The following is a 21,411-nucleotide window of genomic DNA, read 5'->3' as shown; positions in this document are numbered from 1 at the left end:
TGTATTACACTGTGAGGTGGCAAAACTACACAATTTAACAAGGTCACAAGTTAAACATGCACACTCCATTTTGTGGTAGTACAATAAGCGTTCTCTCTGCCTCTGAGGGCATGGAAAAAAGGGCAAAGAACTGACTTCAGCATGCCAAAGTAAAGTTGGAGCCGTGACATCACCTGTTTGCACAGGAGAGCTACTTAAACTTCTCTTGATCCAGTCTGGTGGTTGGCAGAGATTCAAAGGTGAGGAATTTGCAGGGAGCTTCGGAATCTACCAGTAAGATCGTTACCAACAGCAAGTAAAATTTCCCAAACAAACTGGATAAAAAAGCATGGATTTTACATGACATGCAATATCCCTATGCTGCAGGATCTGCATAGTACCCAGAGCCTGCATTAGCAAATCATGTACACACTAATAAATTGTGTGCTGATTGCCAGGCCTCCTTTCCTGCCAGGCCTCCTTTCCTGCCAGGCCTCCTTTCCTGTCAGTCTGCACAGAAGTCACCAATGCTCTACAGATTTGATAAGTGTTGTGTTGTCCAGCCTTCCCTTTGCCTTAAATGGCCAGCTCCAATCCACCTCAACAGCTTATATACTCTACCATGTTGGTAATGTTTTTCTTTTTCCTGGGCAAATTTGTTATTTCACCCGATAGCAACCCAGATTTTATTCAGAATTTCCACTGGGGCAAAATATTGTTTACATCAGCTTTGATGGAGTAAATATCACAATAGATATGTAAGTATACTTTAATGTAAACGTCTGTGTAAATTTCTCACAGTGGCAGTTTATTTTTTAAAAACTCAATTTTAATATGTTCTTCTAAGTAAGAACTTGCATAAGAAGAATGTATTTTTCTATCCCTGTTGAAGGTGGAAGACGTGGAAAAGTAAAAGGGCCAACATTCCGAATCTCGGGTGTTCAAGTGAACGCAAAGCTTGTCATCTCTCATGAAGAGGAGCTTGCACCTTTGCATAAATCCATTCCAGTAGATGCAGATGAAAGGAAAAGGTGATTTATTGTTATCTGCAATGCTTTTTTTTTTAAAAAGACAGTTTTACTAAATGTATGTTAGATTTTTTTAATTAATTGCTGAGCATCGTTTTTATTACATCATCTGTTACAAAGAAATTTGTTGAAAAAAAGATTAGGAAATGAACTGTACATTTATCTATTTACATATTGCTTCATCCTAGTTGTTATATTATGATAAAGCTCAAACCATGTGACAGAGTACAGCTAACATTGTGTTGTACCCTTTCTTTGGAAACTGGATGCATGGTCTCAGTATCAAGACTAGTGACATATTCTGAACGGATCACTGACATAATATCGACTACCAAAATATAGACCTACAAAAATATCGATGCCAAAATATCGACTACCAAAATATCGACTTCCTATCTACGAACAGGTAAGTACAAAAATATCGAGTCAAAAATATTGTTGTAAAAAATAGTCAGTTAAAATATCGAATTTTTTTAAATGTATGAAAAGTAATGTACAAGTAATTAAATAATAAATATAATTAACTAAAACATATTTAAAAATACTTAACCTTAAAAATAATAAATAATTAATGTAACTTCAAAAAAAGAAACTTACATTTTTATTTTTTAATAGATATATATATAAACGTAATATTAATACAAAATAATCAATATTTTTACCGTAGGATAGCGGCTGGGTAAAATGTACCATTACCACTCCAGTGAGTGCAACAGTAGGGAAAGCGTCAGATAGCGTAGGGGTAAAAATTACTATTCCCATTCCAAAGAGTGCAACAGTCGGGAAAGCGTTGGATAGCGGGAGGGTAAAATTTACTATTCCCACTCCAGTGAGTGCAACAATAGGGAAAGCGTCAGATAGCGTAGGGGTAAAAATTACTATACCCACTCCAAAGAGTGCAACAGTAGGGAAAACGTTGGCTAGCGTACGGGTAAAAATTACTATTCCCACTCCAAAGAGTGCAACAGTAGGGAAAGCGTTGGATAGCGGGAGGGTAAAATTTACTATTCCCACTCCAGTGAGTGCAACAATAGGGAAAGCGTCAGATAGCGTAGGGGTAAAAATTACTATACCCACTCCAAAGAGTGCAACAGTAGGGAAAACGTTGGCTAGCGTACGGGTAAAAATTACTATTCCCACTCCAAAGAGTGCAACAGTAGGGAAAGCGTTGGATAGCGGGAGGGTAAAATTTACTATTCCCACTCCAGTGAGTGCAACTATAGGGAAAGCGTTGTATAGCGTATGGGTAAAAACTACTATTCCCATTCCAAAGAATGCAACAGTAGGGAAAGCGTTGTATAGCGGGAGAGTAAAATATACTATTCCCACTCCAGTGAGTGCAACAATAGGGAAAGCGTTGGATAGCGTAGGGGTAAAATTTACTATTCCCACTCCAAAGAGTGCAACAGTAGGGAAAGCGTTGGATAGCGGGAGGGTAAAATGTACTATTCCCACTCCAGTGAGTGCAACAATAGGGAAAGCGTTGGATAGCGTAGGGGTAAAAATTACTATTCCCACTCCAAAGAGTGCAGTAGTAAGGAAAATAATAATTTAATATTTTTATTAAAATAATTTAATTATTAATACCAATACAAAAATTATTAAAATTAATTACCAATCACAAAATATTTAATAATCAAATAATTATAAATACCAATAAATATTGTTTATTTAATTAATTACCTATTAATAATTAATTAACAAATAATTAATGTTCAATACCACAAATGATTAAATACAAATAATACCAATTAATAATTAATTAATAGTAAATTAATGATCAATATACAAAATTAATTTCTATAATTAATTATTTAAAATTAAATTACTTCCCACCATATTCCCCTATAAACCCACAACCCACTACAAATAATAAATTAAAACAATTAACATAATTATCGATTAAACAATTAATACAAATTAATTACCAATTAATAAAAATTAATTACCAATTAATAATTAATCAACAACCAATTAATTTTCAATACCAAAAATTGATAAATAATCAAAAATGCAAATTAATAATTAACAGTAAATTAATTATCTATACCAATAAATAAAAATAAATGTTTACTTAATTATTATTAAATTACTTCCCACCCTATTCCCCTATAAACCCACAACCCGCTACGGAATTAAATTACGCAAAAATTTAATAACATAAAATTCATTACTTTAAAAAAAATTAAACATACATTACAAAAAATAGTATACACTTTTAACACATATACTAACATAAGAAAATCGATATTAATAAATATTCGATATTTTTTCATGCCTATATTATGACATTCGATATTACTTACCTGCAATTCGATATTTTTAACGACTATTATGTCCATTCGATATTGTCCATTCTATATTTTAGACTCGATATTATATCCATTCAATATTTTTTTTTCGATATTATGTCTAGTTACCATTCTGAACTGTTAGTACTGAAGCTGAATAATAAAAGGAAAATATGCTTTCTTCTTGTGATCTCCTGGGTTGAAGGGCCAATAACAAGCTCTGCTGTGTAACCTTAAACAATGCCTCATGGCACTTTTTCTTTTCGTAAATGTTTGTACTGGCATTTGTATGCATACCAAAAAGTTAAAGTTACCTTTTTCAACGTGTAGTTGCATTTTCCCGTGTGAGGTTGCATCTTCGCCTTGCATTGGGAAAATAATGAACTTGTCATAATTGACAGGTAAACCACATACCTTACTAAATGGATTTAGAATCTCCTTTAATCTGATTGAGACTTCTAGACCCAGATTCCTTACCTTAGAATATTCCTGAGGCTTCAATTTCCAGACTCAATAAAGAGCATTTGATCGCTGATCTCGATAAGTTCTGTTCCAAACATTCAGTAGTTGCGAACAACGCACTATATCATGAATCTATGCTATTGCATGCCAACAGGTTAATAGTGTGCTTTACAGTTAAAACGTAAGCAATGCTTCTAAGTATATTGTTTCTTTTATTAACATTATTGATGTTTACATGCAAGCCCAAATATTTAAGGGCATCTTACAAAAATGCCATTGTGTAGCTACGTCCCTGCTTGACCTGTCATAATTGATGCTAGGCTACAGAGGTGTCCATTCAGATTCTCCCAACAGCATTGAATCCGTGAGATACCTCGTTGCTCACATACAGTAGTATTGTAAAATACATGGAAGAGCAAAATTTATTTTAAGATTTGGAAGCACGCATATTAGAGCAATATTTGAAGGAACTTTTTATTCATTACATGAGTATACCTTGATTGTGAAAAGTGAAAGACCCTACAGGTCCTTTTTGAAGTTGCAATAGTGGATTCACTCTAAAATCAAGATTACAACAAATTCATGGAGTTAATACGGTTCACATATAACAGGTTTTAAAAGATATTTTGTTCCAGTGGGCCAGAGCTTACTCTGCCTCCGCAAATCTGCTTGTGAACATTTTGGCTCTCCATTAATATCGGTGTTTGAATGAAATCTAGAATGCTGTAAATTAATAAGGGAAATTTGATCAGATGAGGTGCATTGATCTGGGGAGCGCATTGCATTCGGTACAATCTTGCTTATGTTGATGGAGAAAATTGTCAGGTAACCTTCTCACGACAGTTCAATATCCATGTTTTCAAAACTGAGGCACAGGGTCAAGACTGATTGCATATGGCCTTGTCTGAACTGGGGTGGTGTGGTGTGGTGAGCAAAATAACGATGGATTAAACCCAGTTCTCATCCAGGGGATACTCATCAATAGTCATAATCTATGAATAATCCCCGCCCATGTGCGGGATCCCGGAGCATATAGAAAAAAACCTATATATACATATATATGCATATGTGAAAACATATACATGCAGCCTAAAATGTTTCAAACATGGTAATGCTGTAAATTACATAGGTTTGCATAGCAGTGCCCCCTAACCCATAAGGGAAAAAGGAAGCACCAAGACAATTGTAACACAGCACTGCTTTATTGCCATAAAGCAAACTTGTAATTGTAGGCATTCGCCTGTAGGCTGCAGTAGATTATAAAGAAACAAGAAAAACGGACACCTTGCCTTTAAGGCATTAGAGTAGGGGGACCGTGCCTTTAAGGCCTGCAGGAGACCCCCTGCTCCCATGATGCACTACAGGTGGCAGTTGGGACAGTTCTTTTTTCCGGCTTCTTCTGTGAGGATCCTGGAGCTTGAGCTCTTCAGTCTTTGACTGAAAGTTTTGGAAATTTGATCTTTTCTCTAAAATTTCGACAGCTTCTGGTTACTGAAGGCATTTTCTACTAGTGTACTGTAAAATTTCGAAATTTTTCCAGTCAGTATGCCTCCTTTATTTAGGAAATGCCCTTCTTGTGGAAATAAGATGGCGCTGGCAGACCCACACTCGGTGTGTATCGTGTGTTTGCCATCTAAACACACTCCTGACTGGTGCCCCCACTGCCAGAAGTTCTCCAAGCGCACTCTGAGGGACAGAGAGCACATCAAGTTACATGCCCAGCTGGAGAAGGAAAGAAGCAGTAGGGAGGACGATCATTCTTCTTCTAGACCACCTTCTTCAGCTATCCAGGCTCAAAAACGGCGACATACCACCTCTCCTGACTCCAGGAAGACCAAGGTTGCACGTGATTCGTCGACGTCGAAGGTACCGTCAACACACGAGAGGACGACTTCGGCATCAAGAAGATCATCTCACCGTCGAGATTCTCCACCGCGTAGAAGTAGTCGGCGTCGAGGCGCAGTCCTTTGGGCCTGAAGGCTGCTAGTCCGGTGAGATCTGGACTGTCGACGTCGAGGCTTCCGTCGACGTCGAGACACTCTCCGCCGCCCTCGAGGGGTTCGGCGTCGAGAGAGGCGGCGGCGTACGTTTCGCCGCGAGTGGGTCGCTCTACATACAGACAAACCCCCACTCGGCGCCATGGAAGGTCGACGTGGAGGTCCCCAGGTCAACGTCGTAGAAGTCCCCAGGTCGACGTCATGGAAGGTCGACGTTGAAGTCGCCCAGTCGACGTCGAGGGAGGTCGCCGTCAAAGTCACCAGGTCGACGTCGAAGTCCTCCGGTCGACGTCAGGTACCCGGGCGATCAGCGTCTATGTCTCCGCAACGCCGTCGGTGTTCAGCGTCGAGACCGCCGTCGAGGTCTGAACACCAGACTCTACACTTGGCACCTATGGTGACGCAAACGTCGTCGACGTCGAGGGGGTCGACGTCGAAGGATAAAGGCGCAGTGCCCGCGGAGAGACGAGTCACTTCAGAAGAGCGGTCATCGTCTCCAGGCCTGCACATCGTGCAGATCTCTCCGGAGAGGTCGCCTAAGGCTCAAGAGAGGTTCGGACTGTCACCTCGCTGGCTAGAGGATGTGGGCGCTGGCACATGTAGGAGTCCGGGATCGGAATACTCCCGCACGTATTCTCCATCCCGCTTCTCTCCGCGTCGGAGTAAGTCTCCTCGAGGGAGTCCGAGGCCTCCTCCCTCACGTCGGTCTCATTCCAGGGACCGTCGATCCACGCACAAACGGCCAAGATCTCCGTCAAAGCACAGGTCACGGTCCAGGGCTCACCACAGCGACCGCCCCCACAAGAGGCGACGCAGCAAATCGTATACTGGCTCTTCATCTACAAGGTCCTCGGTCCGGGACTACTCTCCGACCTTCCCGTCTACACCTCCTTCTAGAGTGTCCCCGGTGGATGACATCACCACTTTCTCCGACGTCCTGGGTAGAGGTGCGCAAAAACTGAATATCACATTGCACACCCCTCTGGCACCCACTTCAGTCATCTTTGATACATTGCATCACTGGTCAGCACCCAGACCTCTGCTACCTTTGGTGCCAGGATTGTTGGAACCTGCCATGGCCACGTTCCTTACTCTGGCTACGGTGGGCGCGGTGCCGTCCCGAATAGTGAAGAAGTACAAGGCCCCTGCGGAGGATCCCTTATTCTTGAGGGCGGACCCGCCAGCGGACTTAGTGATCGTGGCGGCTGCCATGAAAGCTCACTCGGCCTCAGTGTCATCTTCTGTCCCCCTTGAGAAAGACAGCAAGCTGATGGACTCTTACGGCAGAAAGATGTGCAGCACCTCTGCCTCGCACATGAAGGTGGCTAGCGCTTCAGCCCTGCTAGGGCGATATGATAGTTCTTTGTGGGATTCCCTTACAAGGTTCGCTGAGAAATTGCCGAGAGAGGACCGGCAGGATTTCACAGAAATTCTCCAGGAAGGCGGGCTGGTAGCCAACCAAATCATCAGCGCGGCTGCCGATGCCTCGGATCTCGCCGCGCATGGCTACTCGCAGGGCGTCTGTTCACGGCGATCGGCCTGGCTGAGGCTAACGGGCCTCAAGCCGGATGCGCAGAAGAGGATTCTCAATCTCCCCTTTAACGGGTCGTCTTTGTTTGGGGCGCACGCAGACGACCAGATGAGCAAGATGAAGGCGGAGTTGGATACTGTTAAGGCTGTAGGGCTGGAAAAGCGGAAGGAGTTCTGTAAGCGCTTTCGTCAGGGCGACAAGCGTGCATTTCATCAGCGCGTTCAAACACCCCAATGGTCCTCCCAAAATCAACAGAGGTCCCAGTTCCAGCAAAGGGGCTGCGGCAGAGGAAGGGGACATGCGAAACAGCAGCAGTCCTCCACCAAGCAGCCTTCAAAGCAGTGAGTTCTTACTTCCTCCGCGCTCGTTCGCCACTCCGGTAGGAGGAAGTATCAGTGTTCACCTGGCAGAGTGGGAAGCAATTACAAAAGACAGATGGGTGCTGAATATTGTGCAGCATGGCTACTTGCTGCGGTTCAAGTCTCCCCCTCCGCAGATACCACCACGGAGGCAGGCACTCCCTCAAATCCAAAAAATCAGCGAAGCATCGAAAATTTCTCAGATTTCAGGTCTCTCGTCGGCACTATCAGTACAGAGTCCTGCCATTCGGCCTCAAATCCGCTCCACGAACATTCTCAAAGTGTATGGCGGTGGTGGCTGCCTTCCTCCGCAAGCGGAAGATATTCGTCTACCCTTATCTGGACGACTGGCTCCTGAAAAGTTCAACGCCGGCTCGTCTCCGGAGTTGTGGAAATTTAGTTCGTATCTGAACATTATCTGCGCCATCTTGTCTTTCCCCAGCACCACACGCAAAAACACACGGCAGCCATTTTAGGCACCATGGCCTCTCTCCCTGCTCATTGTCGATCGCCAGCGCGTCCCTCTGGCGCTGCGAACATCCCCCCACGCGCCGGCCACCCCCGCTCTCTCATACACGGGCCATAAACCCTCTCCTTCTGCGCGACCCTGCCATGGAACCACATCCCACGCCTGACCGACATCCCATACATGGTCATACATCTCTTTGATAACCCCCTTCCTCTGCGCCCGATTGTCCGGGCCGATCCCAGGCCATCACCTAGCCCTGCGGATGCAGTTTATTGCCCCTACTGTAAGGGAAACACCCCACATCAAAGGGATTACAGTTGATCAAGGCTCCCACCCCCTGAGACCCGACCGGTTGCACACACCCCCGGGAATTGGCGGAATGTCCAGCTGTGTGATAGCCATCTCCTACCGCGGGTGGGGTGGCGACTTCTACTGTAACTATGTGTGGGAGCGGCCCTGAGCCGGGGGCTCCGAGGATGTCCTTTCATGTATCAAAGCAATCTCAGGAATGTGCCATGTATGATAAACCTGCAATAAAGTCATAAACCTGTGTATAAGAGGCCAGGCCTCAGAGATGTGGAGAGAGCACCTCGTGACGATACCTTGCTGTCTGATCTGATGTGTTCTACTCCGACGGAATAAAACTTTGTTTCCTGCCTTCCAGTCTCCGGCGCCTGCCTCTTTTATTGGTTAAATCATCGAATGGTATAAGAGGCGATTACCGCCGGGCAAATCTTGAAAGGTTATCGACTGCAACTGCCGCTACCGTTTAACAGAGTCATCTATCATTTTGCCTCCGGCTGCTACGATCACTGGGTCTACAGGTCAATTACAAGAAGTCGGTACTCAATCCCACTCAGCGGATTCACTACCTGGGCGCCTCTCTGGACTCCGCAAAGGCAAGCGTGTGTCCTTCGGAGGAGAGGTTATCATCCATGCTTCAGAAATGCAGCAAGCTTCTCAACCCCGCATTTCCCACAGCCAGGCAAGTTTCTTCTCTTCTGGGGTCGATGGCTTCGTGCATTTACATTGTACCCAATGCACGTCTGTACATGCGACCTCTGCAACAAGACCTAGAGGATCAGTGGTCACAGAGGTCTGGCCGATGGGACGATCTTCTTTCCCTTCACCAAGCAGCCAAAGACTCCATCAGGTGGTGGATAAAACGCTCCCATCTACTTCACGGCGTCCCTTTCCATCAAGCGCCACCGACACAGACAGTGGTAACGGATGCCTCCATGCAGGGCTGGGGTGCTCATATGGGCCAGCTTCAAGTACAAGGTCTCTGGTCCGATATCGATCAGAGTTATCACATCAACTTCTTGGAGCTCCGAGCGGTTCATCTCGCGCTCAAATCCCTGTACCCATCCCTCCACACCAACCATGTGCAGGTTCAGACAGACAACACCACGACTATGTTCTATCTGAACAAGCAAGGAGGCACCAGATCTCGAGTGCTGTCGCTGGAGGCTCAGTCCATCTGGAGATGGCTTCTGGCGAGAGGCCGGTCGTTCGTCGCTGTCCACCTGCCAGGGACCCTGAACGTGCAGGCAGACGGCCTCAGCAGAGACTTCGTCGAAGCGCACGACTGGTTGCTCAAAGAAGGCGTCGCTCAAGAGATCTTCCGGCTGTGGGGAGTACCGGACATCGATCTCTTTGCAGACGCGATAAACACAAAATGCCCCGCCTTCGCCTCCAGGTTCCCCCAACGGGGGTCTCAGGGGAACGCTCTTTTGATCAGCTGGTCCAGGACATTGCTATATGCTTTTCCTCCTCTCCCCCTCATCCCAGCTGTGATACAGAAGTTCTACAGGGCCAGGACTCGGATGATCCTAATAGCCCCGGAGTGGCCCTGCCAATGGTGGTACCCGGACCTACTCCAGCTGTCGGAGGTGCCACACCGGAGGTTGCCTTGCCTTCCGGACTTGTTGACCAAGGACAAGAGGAGGGTGTTCCATCCCAACCTCCCCTCCCTCCGGTTGACAGCATGGCTCCTGAATTCGTCCAGTATGGACATTTAGATCTTCCACAGGACTGTATGAACATCCTAATAGAAGCGAAAAGACCCTCTACCAGGAAGTCTTATGGCTTCAAGTGGAAGAGATTCTGTATTTGGTGCAGGGATAACGCCCTTGATCCGATCCGGGGTCAAGAACAGGTTATCCTCCCCTACTTACTGTACTTGGCGAAGTCTGGGTTAAAATATTCTTCCATCAGAGTCCATTTAGCTGCGATCACAGCTTATAGAAAATCTCCTACCCAGACCTCATTCTTCCAGATGCCAGTGGTTAAGGATTTCTTAGAGGGGCTTAAGAAAGTATTTCCACCAGTGAGGTCTCCTTCCCCCTCCTGGGAACTCAACATTGTACTCTCTAAGCTGATGGGGTCCCCTTTCGAACCTATCCATAAGGCATCCTTGCAACACCTGACCTGGAAGGCTGCCTTCTTGGTGGCCATCACTTCTGCCCGCAGTGTGAGCGAGATTCAGGCCCTCTGCTGCAAGGAACCTTATACGGTTTTCCATGCTAATAGAGTGGTGCTCCGTACTCATCCGAGCTTTCTGCCCAAGGGGGTCTCGGACTTCCACATTAATCAGGTGATCAGGTTGCCCACTTTTTTCCCCGCAGCCAACCACTCCCCCGGAGAGAGCCTTACATTCTCTTGATCTCCGGAGGGTATTGACATTTTATCTGGCTAAGACTCTCTCACTTAGAAAGTCCGACAGGCTCTTTGTTAAATACGGGCCCACTAACACAGGGCTGGCTGCTTCCAAGAGGTCCATTTCTCGATGGATTGTCTCCTGTATAGCCTTGGCTTACCAACTGTCCCATAAGGTTTTGCAGGGTAAACCTAGAGTACACTCTACTTGAGGGAAGGCTTCGACTGTAGCTCTCCTTCGCAACGTTCCCATGTCTGAGATTTGCAAAGCGGCTACATGGCGCTCAGTGCATACTTTTACACGCCATTATTGCCTAGATTCAGACGCACAGGCCGACGCCCAGGTGGGGCAGGCTTCTTTGAGGAACTTGTTTGCATGACGGTTATGTTATGTGATGTGACTGCAAGTCTTAAATGCTATAATGCTCGTCCGCGAGACTTTGGGTATGAGCTTGCTACTCTATTCATAGATTGACTATTGATGAGTATCCCCTGGATGAGAAGGATTAGTTACTTACCTGTAATCCTAGTTCTCATCCAGGGGTATACTCATCAAAGTCATAAGCGACCCACCCACCTCCCCGGACGAGCAGTGTTCTCCTTAAGGTATTGTTTCTGGAATCCAGATATGTTCAGGTGCGAATGCACCACCAAAAAGAACTGGCCCAACTGCCACCTGTAGTGCATCATGGGAGCAGGGGGTCTCCTTCAGGCCTTAAAGGCATGGTCCTCCTACTATAATGCCTTAAAGGTAAGGTGTCAGTTTTTCTGATTTCTTTATACTCTACTGCAGCCTACAGGCGAATGCCTACAATTACAAGTTTGCTTTATGGCAATAAAGCAGTGCTGTGTTACAATTGGCTTGGTGCTTCCTATTTTCCTTATGGGTTAGGGGGCACTGCTATGCAAACCTATGTAATTTACAGCATTACCATGTTTGAAACATTTTAGGCTGCATGTATATGTTTTCACATATGCATATATATGTATATATATGTTTTTTTCTATATGCTCCGGGATCCCGCACATGGGCGGGGATTATTCATAGATTATGACTTTGATGAGTATACCCCTGGATGAGAACTAGGATTACAGGTAAGTAACTAATCCATCTGTGACTGGGGGTGAATGTTTTGCCAATGTGCAACATTCCGTCCATCTTGTGTGTTTTGCTGTTAGCCCTATGTGGGAAGGGTATGCCCAGACGTGGGTCCCATGCTCGCTGCGCCACTGGAGTCAAGCTGTCCTGGCTGAAGAGGGGTGAAACCCCGAGGCCGGTCCTAGGATGCTTGAGTCCGGTCCAGGGAAGACATGGCTTGATAGTTCGGGCTGGACTGTTCCCATGAGGCACAGGGTCAAGACAGATTTGCATATGGTCATGTCTGAACTGGGGTGGTGTGGTGAGCAAAATAACAATGGATTAAACCCAGATCTGTGACTGGGGGTGAATGTTTTGCCAATGTGCAACATTCCGTCTGTCATCTTGTGTGTGTTGCTGTTCGCCCTATGTGGGAGGGTATGCCCAGACGTGGGTCCCATGCTCGCTGCGCCACTGGAGTCAAGCTGTCCTGGCTGAAGAGGGGTGAAGCCCCGAGGCCGGCCCTAGGATGCTTGAGTCCGGTCCAGGGAAGACATGGCTTGATAGTTCGGGCTGGACTGTTCCCATGAGGCACAGGGTCAAGACTGATTTGCATATGGTCATGTCTGAACTGGGGTGGTGTGGTGAGCAAAATAACAATGGATTAAACCCAGATCTGTGACTGGGGGTGAATGTTTTGCCAATGTGCAACATTCCGTCTGTCATCTTGTGTGTGTTGCTGTTCGCCCTATGTGGGAGGGTATGCCCAGACGTGGGTCCCATGCTCGCTGCGCCACTGGAGTCAAGCTGTCCTGGCTGAAGAGGGGTGAAGCCCCGAGGCCGGCCCTAGGATGCTTGAGTCCGGTCCAGGAAAGACATGGCTTGGCAGTTCGGGCTGGACTGTTCCCATGAGGCACAGGGTCAAGACTGATTTGCATATGGCCATGTCTGAACTGGGGTGGTGTGGTGAGCAAAATAACGATGGATTAAACCCATATCTGTGACTGGGGGTGAATGTTTTGCCAATGTGCAACATTCCGTCCATCATCTTGTGTGTTTTTCAAAACTGAAATTGTCAGGGGAGCAAGCAACTTGACAAATTCAAGTGGGAGGCCATTGGGGATAGGCAGCTTGCTCGAATAGATAGTAAATAGTGCCCGTGCCAGGTTCTCCAGCAACATTGGCACCTTGACAGCTTCACGGTTCACCACATACAGCCACTGCAACTGAAAAGCACAAATAAGCTCTTTGTTAGGTCTTGGGTCTGCACAGGAGTGTGGCACCTAAAGCTGCTCGTAATGGCAAATTTCGCTGCTATCTCTATCCCTGGGGACCAGGTCTCCGAATGAATTGCACACTGTGGATACCAGTCAGCAGGCCTCATCTGACCTAGCAGGGCAACAGAACAGTTTGCCTACTTTATCTGTGGATTAGTAGACCTGGCACTCTTGCTCCATCCTCTCCTCACCAGCTCAAACAAACTATTTTCAAGGCAAAGTTTGTATTTCAGTTTGATGACCCCTTGCTCATTTTTCTGCTCCCTGTTAAGATGGTAATACATGTCCTTCTACTGGATGACCACTTTGAATGCTTTCCAGAGCATGCATACTGACCACTCAACTGCACTTCAGCTGAATGTATCATTCTGCATCTTCCCTGAGAAGCTTGGTAAAGTCCTCACCCATCAGCCCACAAGCATTTAGATGGTAGATGCTGCTCTAAGAGCCACGTTGATGCTTCACTGTCAGTACCATGGGGGGAGGACTGGAAGGACAGGACTTTGAAGGTTGTACCATTATAAGAGTTTACTGAGCATTCTCAATTGGAGGACTGTTCCTTCTACTTTCCCACCATTAGTATGTAGAGATGGTTTGAACCTGTCTCCCTAATCCCATGTGCATGTGTAGAGGGGTTCAGAAGACGTGCACACACTTTGATCCAGGCTATTTGATAAGGCTGCAAACAACATGCGGATGCTATTCCCTGCAGTGCTAGTTCAGTGGGAGTCTTCACAGTATTGCACATATACTGCAGTCCTTAAAGTGGGCCTAAATTGGTGAAGGATCTCTAAAAGGACCATGGCTAAAGAGGTGTAACTAAGAATCCCCTCCAAAAGGTATGGCTGAAAACGGGAACTAGAATCCTGTGCTTCACACAGCAGCCAAACTAACCAGTATTTGGGTACGTCTGAGTTTTCTGTTACTACATCTATGTTATGTCTTTAACTCATCAACAGCCCTTCACCTAAAACAAGTTAGAGCTATTGGCTTTGCCAATGCTTGGAGCTGTATCAAATAGATAAGTAACAACGTTTCTGATGGATACATCTGCCAGTGGATTCCTCACTGACAAGGTGAGGAATCCACAGGCAGATACTGTATCCACCAGAAAAAGCGTTACCGAAGGTAAGTAACTTGTTCTTTGTTGTTCTAATGAGAACTCGAAATTTCTGTCCTCGCCAATTTTATCTGCATTCACTCACTCTGTTAGACACTTAACCCCACATCTTTCTTAAATCCACCACATGCGTATCTCACATCATCCCTTTCCTCTTAAGCATTGTTTTTACTCTCTCCTACACATACTTCCTTTCACCTCCTCTACTTGAACGTTCCCCCACACATATACTGCCCACCCACTCACCTGCAGCAAGCACTGCGTTTCCCTTTGGCGCCATCTTATTTTGAAAGTTGTGTAACTCCTTCACACACTTTCCCACACTTAAAATATGAACATATGTATTGATCGTTTTTTCTGGTCTGTAGGGAAGCCAAATATTATAGGTGCATGCACTTTGAACACTTTTAAGACCCACTGACCAGCACTGTGAGACACTGGCACTGCATTCTGCCTCAATTCCAGAGCACTCAATGACGTCCCAACCATAATCATGCACCGACAATTTCTACTCCGGAACACACCTGAATGCAATTCAATTCACATTACGCACTGCACAAGTCTTGTATGTTCCATTGAAAAAAGTACAATTACACTACACCTGGAAAAACAAATCCTCTTGGGAAATGAACAATTAAATAAGATGCGAAGCTTCCAAAACCTCTGTGTGTTTTTCCCCCCTCCAAATAGACTGGCAATGCAATGACAGGAGCTTTGATGCAGCGTACGAACTAGAGCTGTTCCTGTGATAACATAATAATGAGCAAAAAATGCACAGTGCAGTGTGCTAAGGGGGGAAAAAAGGTGCTTAGAGCTACTAAACCAAAATGTGTAGGTGATCCTCTAAACCAAAACTATTGGTGATTCTCAGTTAGAATTTATACACATACACTGTTATGCTTGTGTCTTAGTAAACATGTAATGTAGCTCAAATGGTTAACAAATTCACAACAGAGATCTGCAGACTGCAGGCTTGAAGACTGATATTGTTAAGATATTTTTTTAATGCTGTAGGAAAGTACCCCTCTTTGCATGGTTGCCTGATGTTTATGCTGTTTGCCCAGGTGTGCCTTGGGTTACTGCCAACCAGGTACCCAGGTCCTATGTTCTTTCCCTAAAACTGTACTGTTGCACACCTCATTGCCAAATCTCTGGCTAACATGTAAGTCCCTTGTAAAAGATACCATGGGTACCAAGGGCACTGAGGCCAGGGAAGGCCTCTAAGGACTGCAGCACCTATTGTGCCACCCTTAGAGGTCCTGTACCTCAACACCCACACACTGCCATTGCAGGTTGAGTGTTGTGGTGCAAAGCAAAGTGAAGAGTCAGCCTGGCGCACCTCCCTGTGTGCTAGGCCTACAATGCACTGCCATAGTATACGTAAGCCACCCATCTAGCTGGGTGCCCTATACCACTGGAGAGGGTACAGGTGCATGATCCCTGTATCCCTACAGTGTCAAAGCCCATTCTTGGACATTGTAAGTGCAGTAAAGCCATAAAGAGTATATGGTCTGGGAGTTTGTCATTACAAACTCCATAGCACCTTAATGGCTTTACTGAAATCTGGGAAGTTTGTTATCAAACGTCTCAGCACATTAAATCCACACTGATGCCAGTTTGGGATTTAATGCAAAATACACTCAGAGGGCATCTTACAGATACCCCCTGAAAAACAATCTAACTCTAGTGTCCTGGCTGCTCACCAGCTGCCGCCCCAGACATGTTTCTGGACCCCAGGGTTGAGAGCCTCCCGCTCTAAGGCTCCTGAAACAAAGCACATCCTAGGCAGAGGTTCCAAGCCTCCTCCCCTAGAATGGGCAGGGTCCACGAAGGGGAAGCTTCAAAGGGTTGCCACCTTTGTGAGCTGACCCAGCCATTTGCTGCTCCCAGCAACTGGATCCAACCGGTTCTGACCCCCACTTTGGCCGGTAGAATCGGCGGGACAATCAAGATGGGAAGAGAGGTGTGCCCACCTTTGCCAACCCCACCCCTCAGGTGTGGGAAGCGAGGCGAAGCACAACTCTTAGTCCCCGCTATCTTGAAGATGAGGGGACCCAGCCGACCAGAGTGAGGCTTATGCCCCACTCCCACTGGAGGGTGGCATAATAGGAGGTGTACCCACCTCAAAGAAGGGATCCACTGGTCCCAACCTGCACCTACCTGAAACGCCCCTAAATTTAGTATTTAGGGGCAACCCCAAACCTTGCCTCCTCAGACAAGAAGAAGAATCGAAGAGCCTAGAAGTCTTTATTATACAGTTAATGAAAACAGTAACATACAAACATCACGTTGATACTTAATTAAAACAAAGGTTAAAAATTGAAAACACATTATAAAAGCAAGCGTCGATCTGGCACCCCGCTGCCCCAGTGCCGCTGTGGGTGCACTTTGTGTGAGATCTTGGATTCCCCTTTGCCCTCAGCTAAACCCTAGGAGCTCTGCTTCTACATCCAAGTAGCGTGCACATGAGCAGCCACCAACTGGAGGCCCCCTATCACAAATTGGATAACATTGGGCCTCAGCACTCTCCACCCAGCCATAAGAAATATTTTTATACTAAACAATTGGTCAGAGTTGAGTCTGAAGGGAGTGAAATAATTTCTTGCCTGAGTGTGTACAACAATACATGCTTAACGCTATCATCTGATAAAGCCTTACTCCTCCCCCACACTCCCACAAATAGAGTACGTGTCATTTTACATGTCGGCATGGACAGCACTGTGCTAGTCCTATGCTTAAAGACTTTGCTATAGAAATGGCAAATTACTTTGTCCCTTTCTATCTCTGCATGAATGGCACTGCGCTAATCCTGTGGTTAAAGACTTTGAAAGAAAAGAAGACATTTTAGGTGAGCAGATCTAGAGTATCGTTGGTGTTGAGGGTGCTCTATACAGGAGCTGCTTTCCACCTAAACTTGAGAACTACCCAGAGTTCTCTGCCGCTGCTTTTTTGCATATATATATATATATATATATATATATATATATATATATATATATATATATATTCACTAAAAAACCATGGGTTTCACACACGTTATAGTTAGGAATTAGCATTTAAAAAACCTTAGAAATTCACTGAAAAAACCATAGGTTTCACACACGTTATAGTTAGGAATTAGCATTTAAAAAACCTTAGAAATTCAGTGAAAAAACCATAGGTTTCACACATGTTATAGTTAGCTGGACATTTTACTCGTAAAAAACCAATGAAATTGCCCCGTTATAGTTAGTTCAGCTAACTATAACTCGCGCGCCCGCAATGCACTGCTGATGACGTCACATATTACATCACTCATGACATGGTCAGTGACATCACTCATGACATCACTGATGACATCTCAAATGACATCACTGATGACATCACTGATGACATCATCCAGTGAATGTGTGTTTTTCTGAAAATTAAATATGTTTTATATATGTATATCTCAAGGTTGATAGAAGAATAAATGGGTATATTACTGTCTAAATGGATGATTTCTTTTTGAAAAATTGATTGTGTAACTGACTGATTAAGTGTATCATGGTGAATACATGGCTTAGTGAGTAATATTTAAATATGTAAATATCTGTATCATTTTTTCACTTTGTGTATAAGTGGCTGCATGGGTTGGTGAGTAGCTACATGGGTGGCTATATAGGTTATTAGTTGGTTTTTTTGAGTATTAGTCTGAGTGTCTGCATGGTTCGGTGGGGGGTATGACGTAGTGCATAGGTGCATGAATGAGTGACTCACTGTTTGTATGTGTTGAACAGAGCATGTGTGCAGGACTGCATGGGTGGATGCGTGTGTGTATTGGTGTGTTAGTGAGTGAATGACTGTCTGAATAGTGTCTTTATGAGTAACTACATATGTTTTAAACTAGTATATGTGACTATTGGTGTATATATGTGAGTATATGTGAGAGGGAGAGATTGAAAGAGTTCCTGTATGAATAAGTATGTGTTTCTATAAGTGATTGTTTAAAAGACTAAGTATGTGTAAGTTTCCGTAGAAGTAAGTGTGGTGGTGTGTGTATAACTGTATATACAGGTGAATGTATGTTTGATTCTTTATTAGCATGAGTGACTATGTGTGTGAGTAACTCTATGGATGAGTGGCATTATGTAACAGGATGTATAGGTGTATGAGTACATATGATGAGTGAGTACATGTATGAGTGACTGTATAGGACTGTTGGTGAATGAGTGGATGTGTATGTTGATCTTAGAATTACTGAAGAGGTTGTTGTAACTGGTATTGGTATGTCCATTGTTTTGAAAATTTTAGTCTCTATTTTTGAATGTGTGTATCAAAGCTTATATTAAGGTGAGAGGAGGTCTGCCACTCTATCACAAGGATGATGTCATCAGTGATGTCATCAGTGATGTCATTTGAGATGTCATCAGTGATGTCATGAGTGATGTCACTGACCATGTCATGAGTGATGTAATATGTGACGTCATCAGCAGTGCATTGCGGGCGCGCGAGTTATAGTTAGCTAAACTAACTATAACGGGGCAATTTCATTGGTTTTTTACGAGTAAAATGTCCAGCTAACTATAACATGTGTGAAACCTATGGTTTTTTCACTGAATTTCTAAGGTTTTTTAAATGCTAATTCCTAACTATAACGTGTGTGAAACCTATGGTTTTTTCAGTGAATTTCTAAGGTTTTTTAAATGCTAATTCCTAACTATAACGTGTGTGAAACCCATGGTTTTTTAGTGAATTTGCAAGGTTTTTTAAATGCTAATTCCTTACTATAACGTGTGTGTAACCCATGGTTTTTTCATTGAATTTGCAAGGTTTTTTAAATGCTAATTTTTTTTTTTATTCTTCATTTTTTTCAAACATATTTTTAATTTAATTTTCTTTCATTTTATAAAGACTATGCTTAAATTTTTAAAATCCTTAAATATTTTTTTTTAATATATTTTTTAAAATAAACATGTAAAATTTATTACCAGATTTTTTTTTTTTTTTTTTTTTTTTTTTTTTTTTTAGTACGCGTACCGTAAGCTCACGGTAAGCGTACGGTTTACGCAACGTCCGTAATCTATCTACGCTGCTTGCGTATAGTTACGCAATTTGCGTAGCCGCGCGTGGGACGCGTGCGCGCTTACGCCACACGCGCACGTTACGCGGAAGTGCCGGGGAGTGACTGTTATGCGCATGCGCGGAAGCGCGTGTCTTTTTTACGCGCACGCGTACTTTTTGCCGTAAGCGTACCGTAAGCGCACCGTAAGCGCACCGTAAGCGTACGGTAGGTCATGTGATCATGAAACACAACTTTTGATTGGTTGAAAGTACTTTCAGTTCTAGAACTCTCCTACACCACACCCATTCCCCTCATTTCTGCTTGTGATCCCTTGGGAGAAGGAGCTGGTTTGTCTTTGGGATACGATGGCAGAACAGCAGAGCTCTTCTGAGAGTGAGGCTAGCACCAGCAGCACTGTCTTGAGGCAGAGAGCGAGGAAAGTAAAGCCTTCTTATGTTTGGGATTATTTTACTTTTCCAGAAGGCCAGCAAAAGGTGAATGCACCCTTAGTTACTTGCAAGCTGTGTAAGCGTGTACTTTCTAGAGGTAATCCTAACAGGAAGTATTCCTTTGGGAATCACACCATGAAGAGACACCTCCAGGATGTACACAGAAGGACACATGGTCATCTTTTTGGAGGTAACTCTTCAGAAAGACGAGCCAGTACATCCACAGCAGCTCAGCCTGGACCATCACCTGCAGGGCTTACTCCTTCTTCTGCAGGTCAGGTGAGCCCTTCATCTGTGGGGGGAGAATCTCCTTTTGCTGGCCCTCTGGAAATGAACCTTCGATTTCGGAAGGTTGATATTCATTGCACATTTTGTAAAGGTCTAATTTGTCATAGGGAGACCAGTGTTTCCCTAGTGAACAACAAAATAGATCAGCACATTTGTAGCTTTGAATGATTTTCCCATGCTTCCTTTCCTCTGTCCCTGCATGAACACAACGGTTCTTTTAAGAGCCAACCTTATCTTCCATCTTTTTTTTACTTGTTTTTAAAAACTTTTTTTTTTTTTTTTTTACCGTACGCGTACGGTAAGCGTACCTTTTTTTTATTTTTTTTAAAAAAACACTAAAAATCATTTATCACATTATAAAGTCCTTGAGAGACTACAATTTTTATTATTGACTTACCATACTCACTCAAAAAAATATTTATTCATTTGTTTTTTTTAAAAATAGTTTTTAAAATGGTTGTAGTTTCCGAAAATTTTCTATATCGATCTGAAAATAAAGAAAAAAGTATTAATATTTTTAAACCATTTAATAATACAGTACACATATTTACATTTTTTACCAAAAAATATTTTTGCCTTATTTTTGCTGTTTTCAGAATAAATTGCATTTCACTATTAATTGTGAAAGCAATTGCATTCAGCCTTAGTGATGCTGAATGTATTTGCATTACAGACTTAAACCTGAAAACCCCACTGGCTTGTAAATACTGTGCATGACTATACACGGCAAGGACATGGGTGTGTGCTAAGCCTCTGCTTCTTCCCCAAAAAATTCGCTCCCCCTTTCCATCTAATGCAACTGTGAAATCACCAGAGCAAGACGCAATAAATCTCTGCCTATAATTCTTCTATGCACACAGAGTCATGTTTTCACATTAGTGCCAAAACGAAATTTCTTTGCCAATTTGAAAGCACACTTACTGCTCTTTTTTTTTCGGGCCAAGTGAAAATCTCTTTTTACAATTTGAAATCACTTTTACAGACTGACACATTATGAAACCACTATTTTTGATTTATTTAATTGCAGGTGTCCAAGCTGTTTTTTTTTCAGACCACCACCATGTGCATTCTCTGTGACTGCCTACACTCCAGCAAGGGCAACCAGCCTTAGTGATGCTGAATGTATTTGCATTACAGACTTAAACCTGAAAACCCCACTGGCTTGTAAATACTGTGCGTGACTATACACGGCAAGGACATGGGTGTGTGCTAAGCCTCTGCTTCTTCCCCCAATAATTCGCTCCCCCTTTCCATCTAATGCAACTGTGAAATCACCAGAGCAAGACACAATAAATCTCTGCCTATAATTCTTCTATGCACACAGAGTCATGTTTTCACATTAGTGCCAAAACGAAATTTCTTTACCAATTGGAAAGCACACTTACTGCTCTTTTTTTTTCGG

General features: G+C 44.0%; 1 protein-coding gene across 3 annotated transcripts in view; it reads left to right on the top strand.

Annotated features, from left to right (window-relative positions):
- Positions 1-21,411, top strand: part of CHD1 (chromodomain helicase DNA binding protein 1) — a 1,484,343-nt gene that overhangs the window by 1,012,232 nt on the left and 450,700 nt on the right. For all 3 annotated transcript variants that reach the window (XM_085632544.1, XM_085632543.1, XM_085632545.1), the window contains one exon: positions 872-1,010. In XM_085632544.1, the coding sequence (XP_085488670.1) occupies positions 872-1,010 (139 nt within the window). The remainder of the gene's footprint in view (positions 1-871; positions 1,011-21,411) is intronic.

The sequence above is a fragment of the Triturus cristatus genome, chromosome 2_1 (assembly GCF_964204655.1).
Source record: "Triturus cristatus chromosome 2_1, aTriCri1.1, whole genome shotgun sequence".
Classification (NCBI taxonomy): Eukaryota; Metazoa; Chordata; class Amphibia; order Caudata; family Salamandridae; genus Triturus; species Triturus cristatus.
This window is presented reverse-complemented; position numbering and strand designations above follow the sequence as displayed.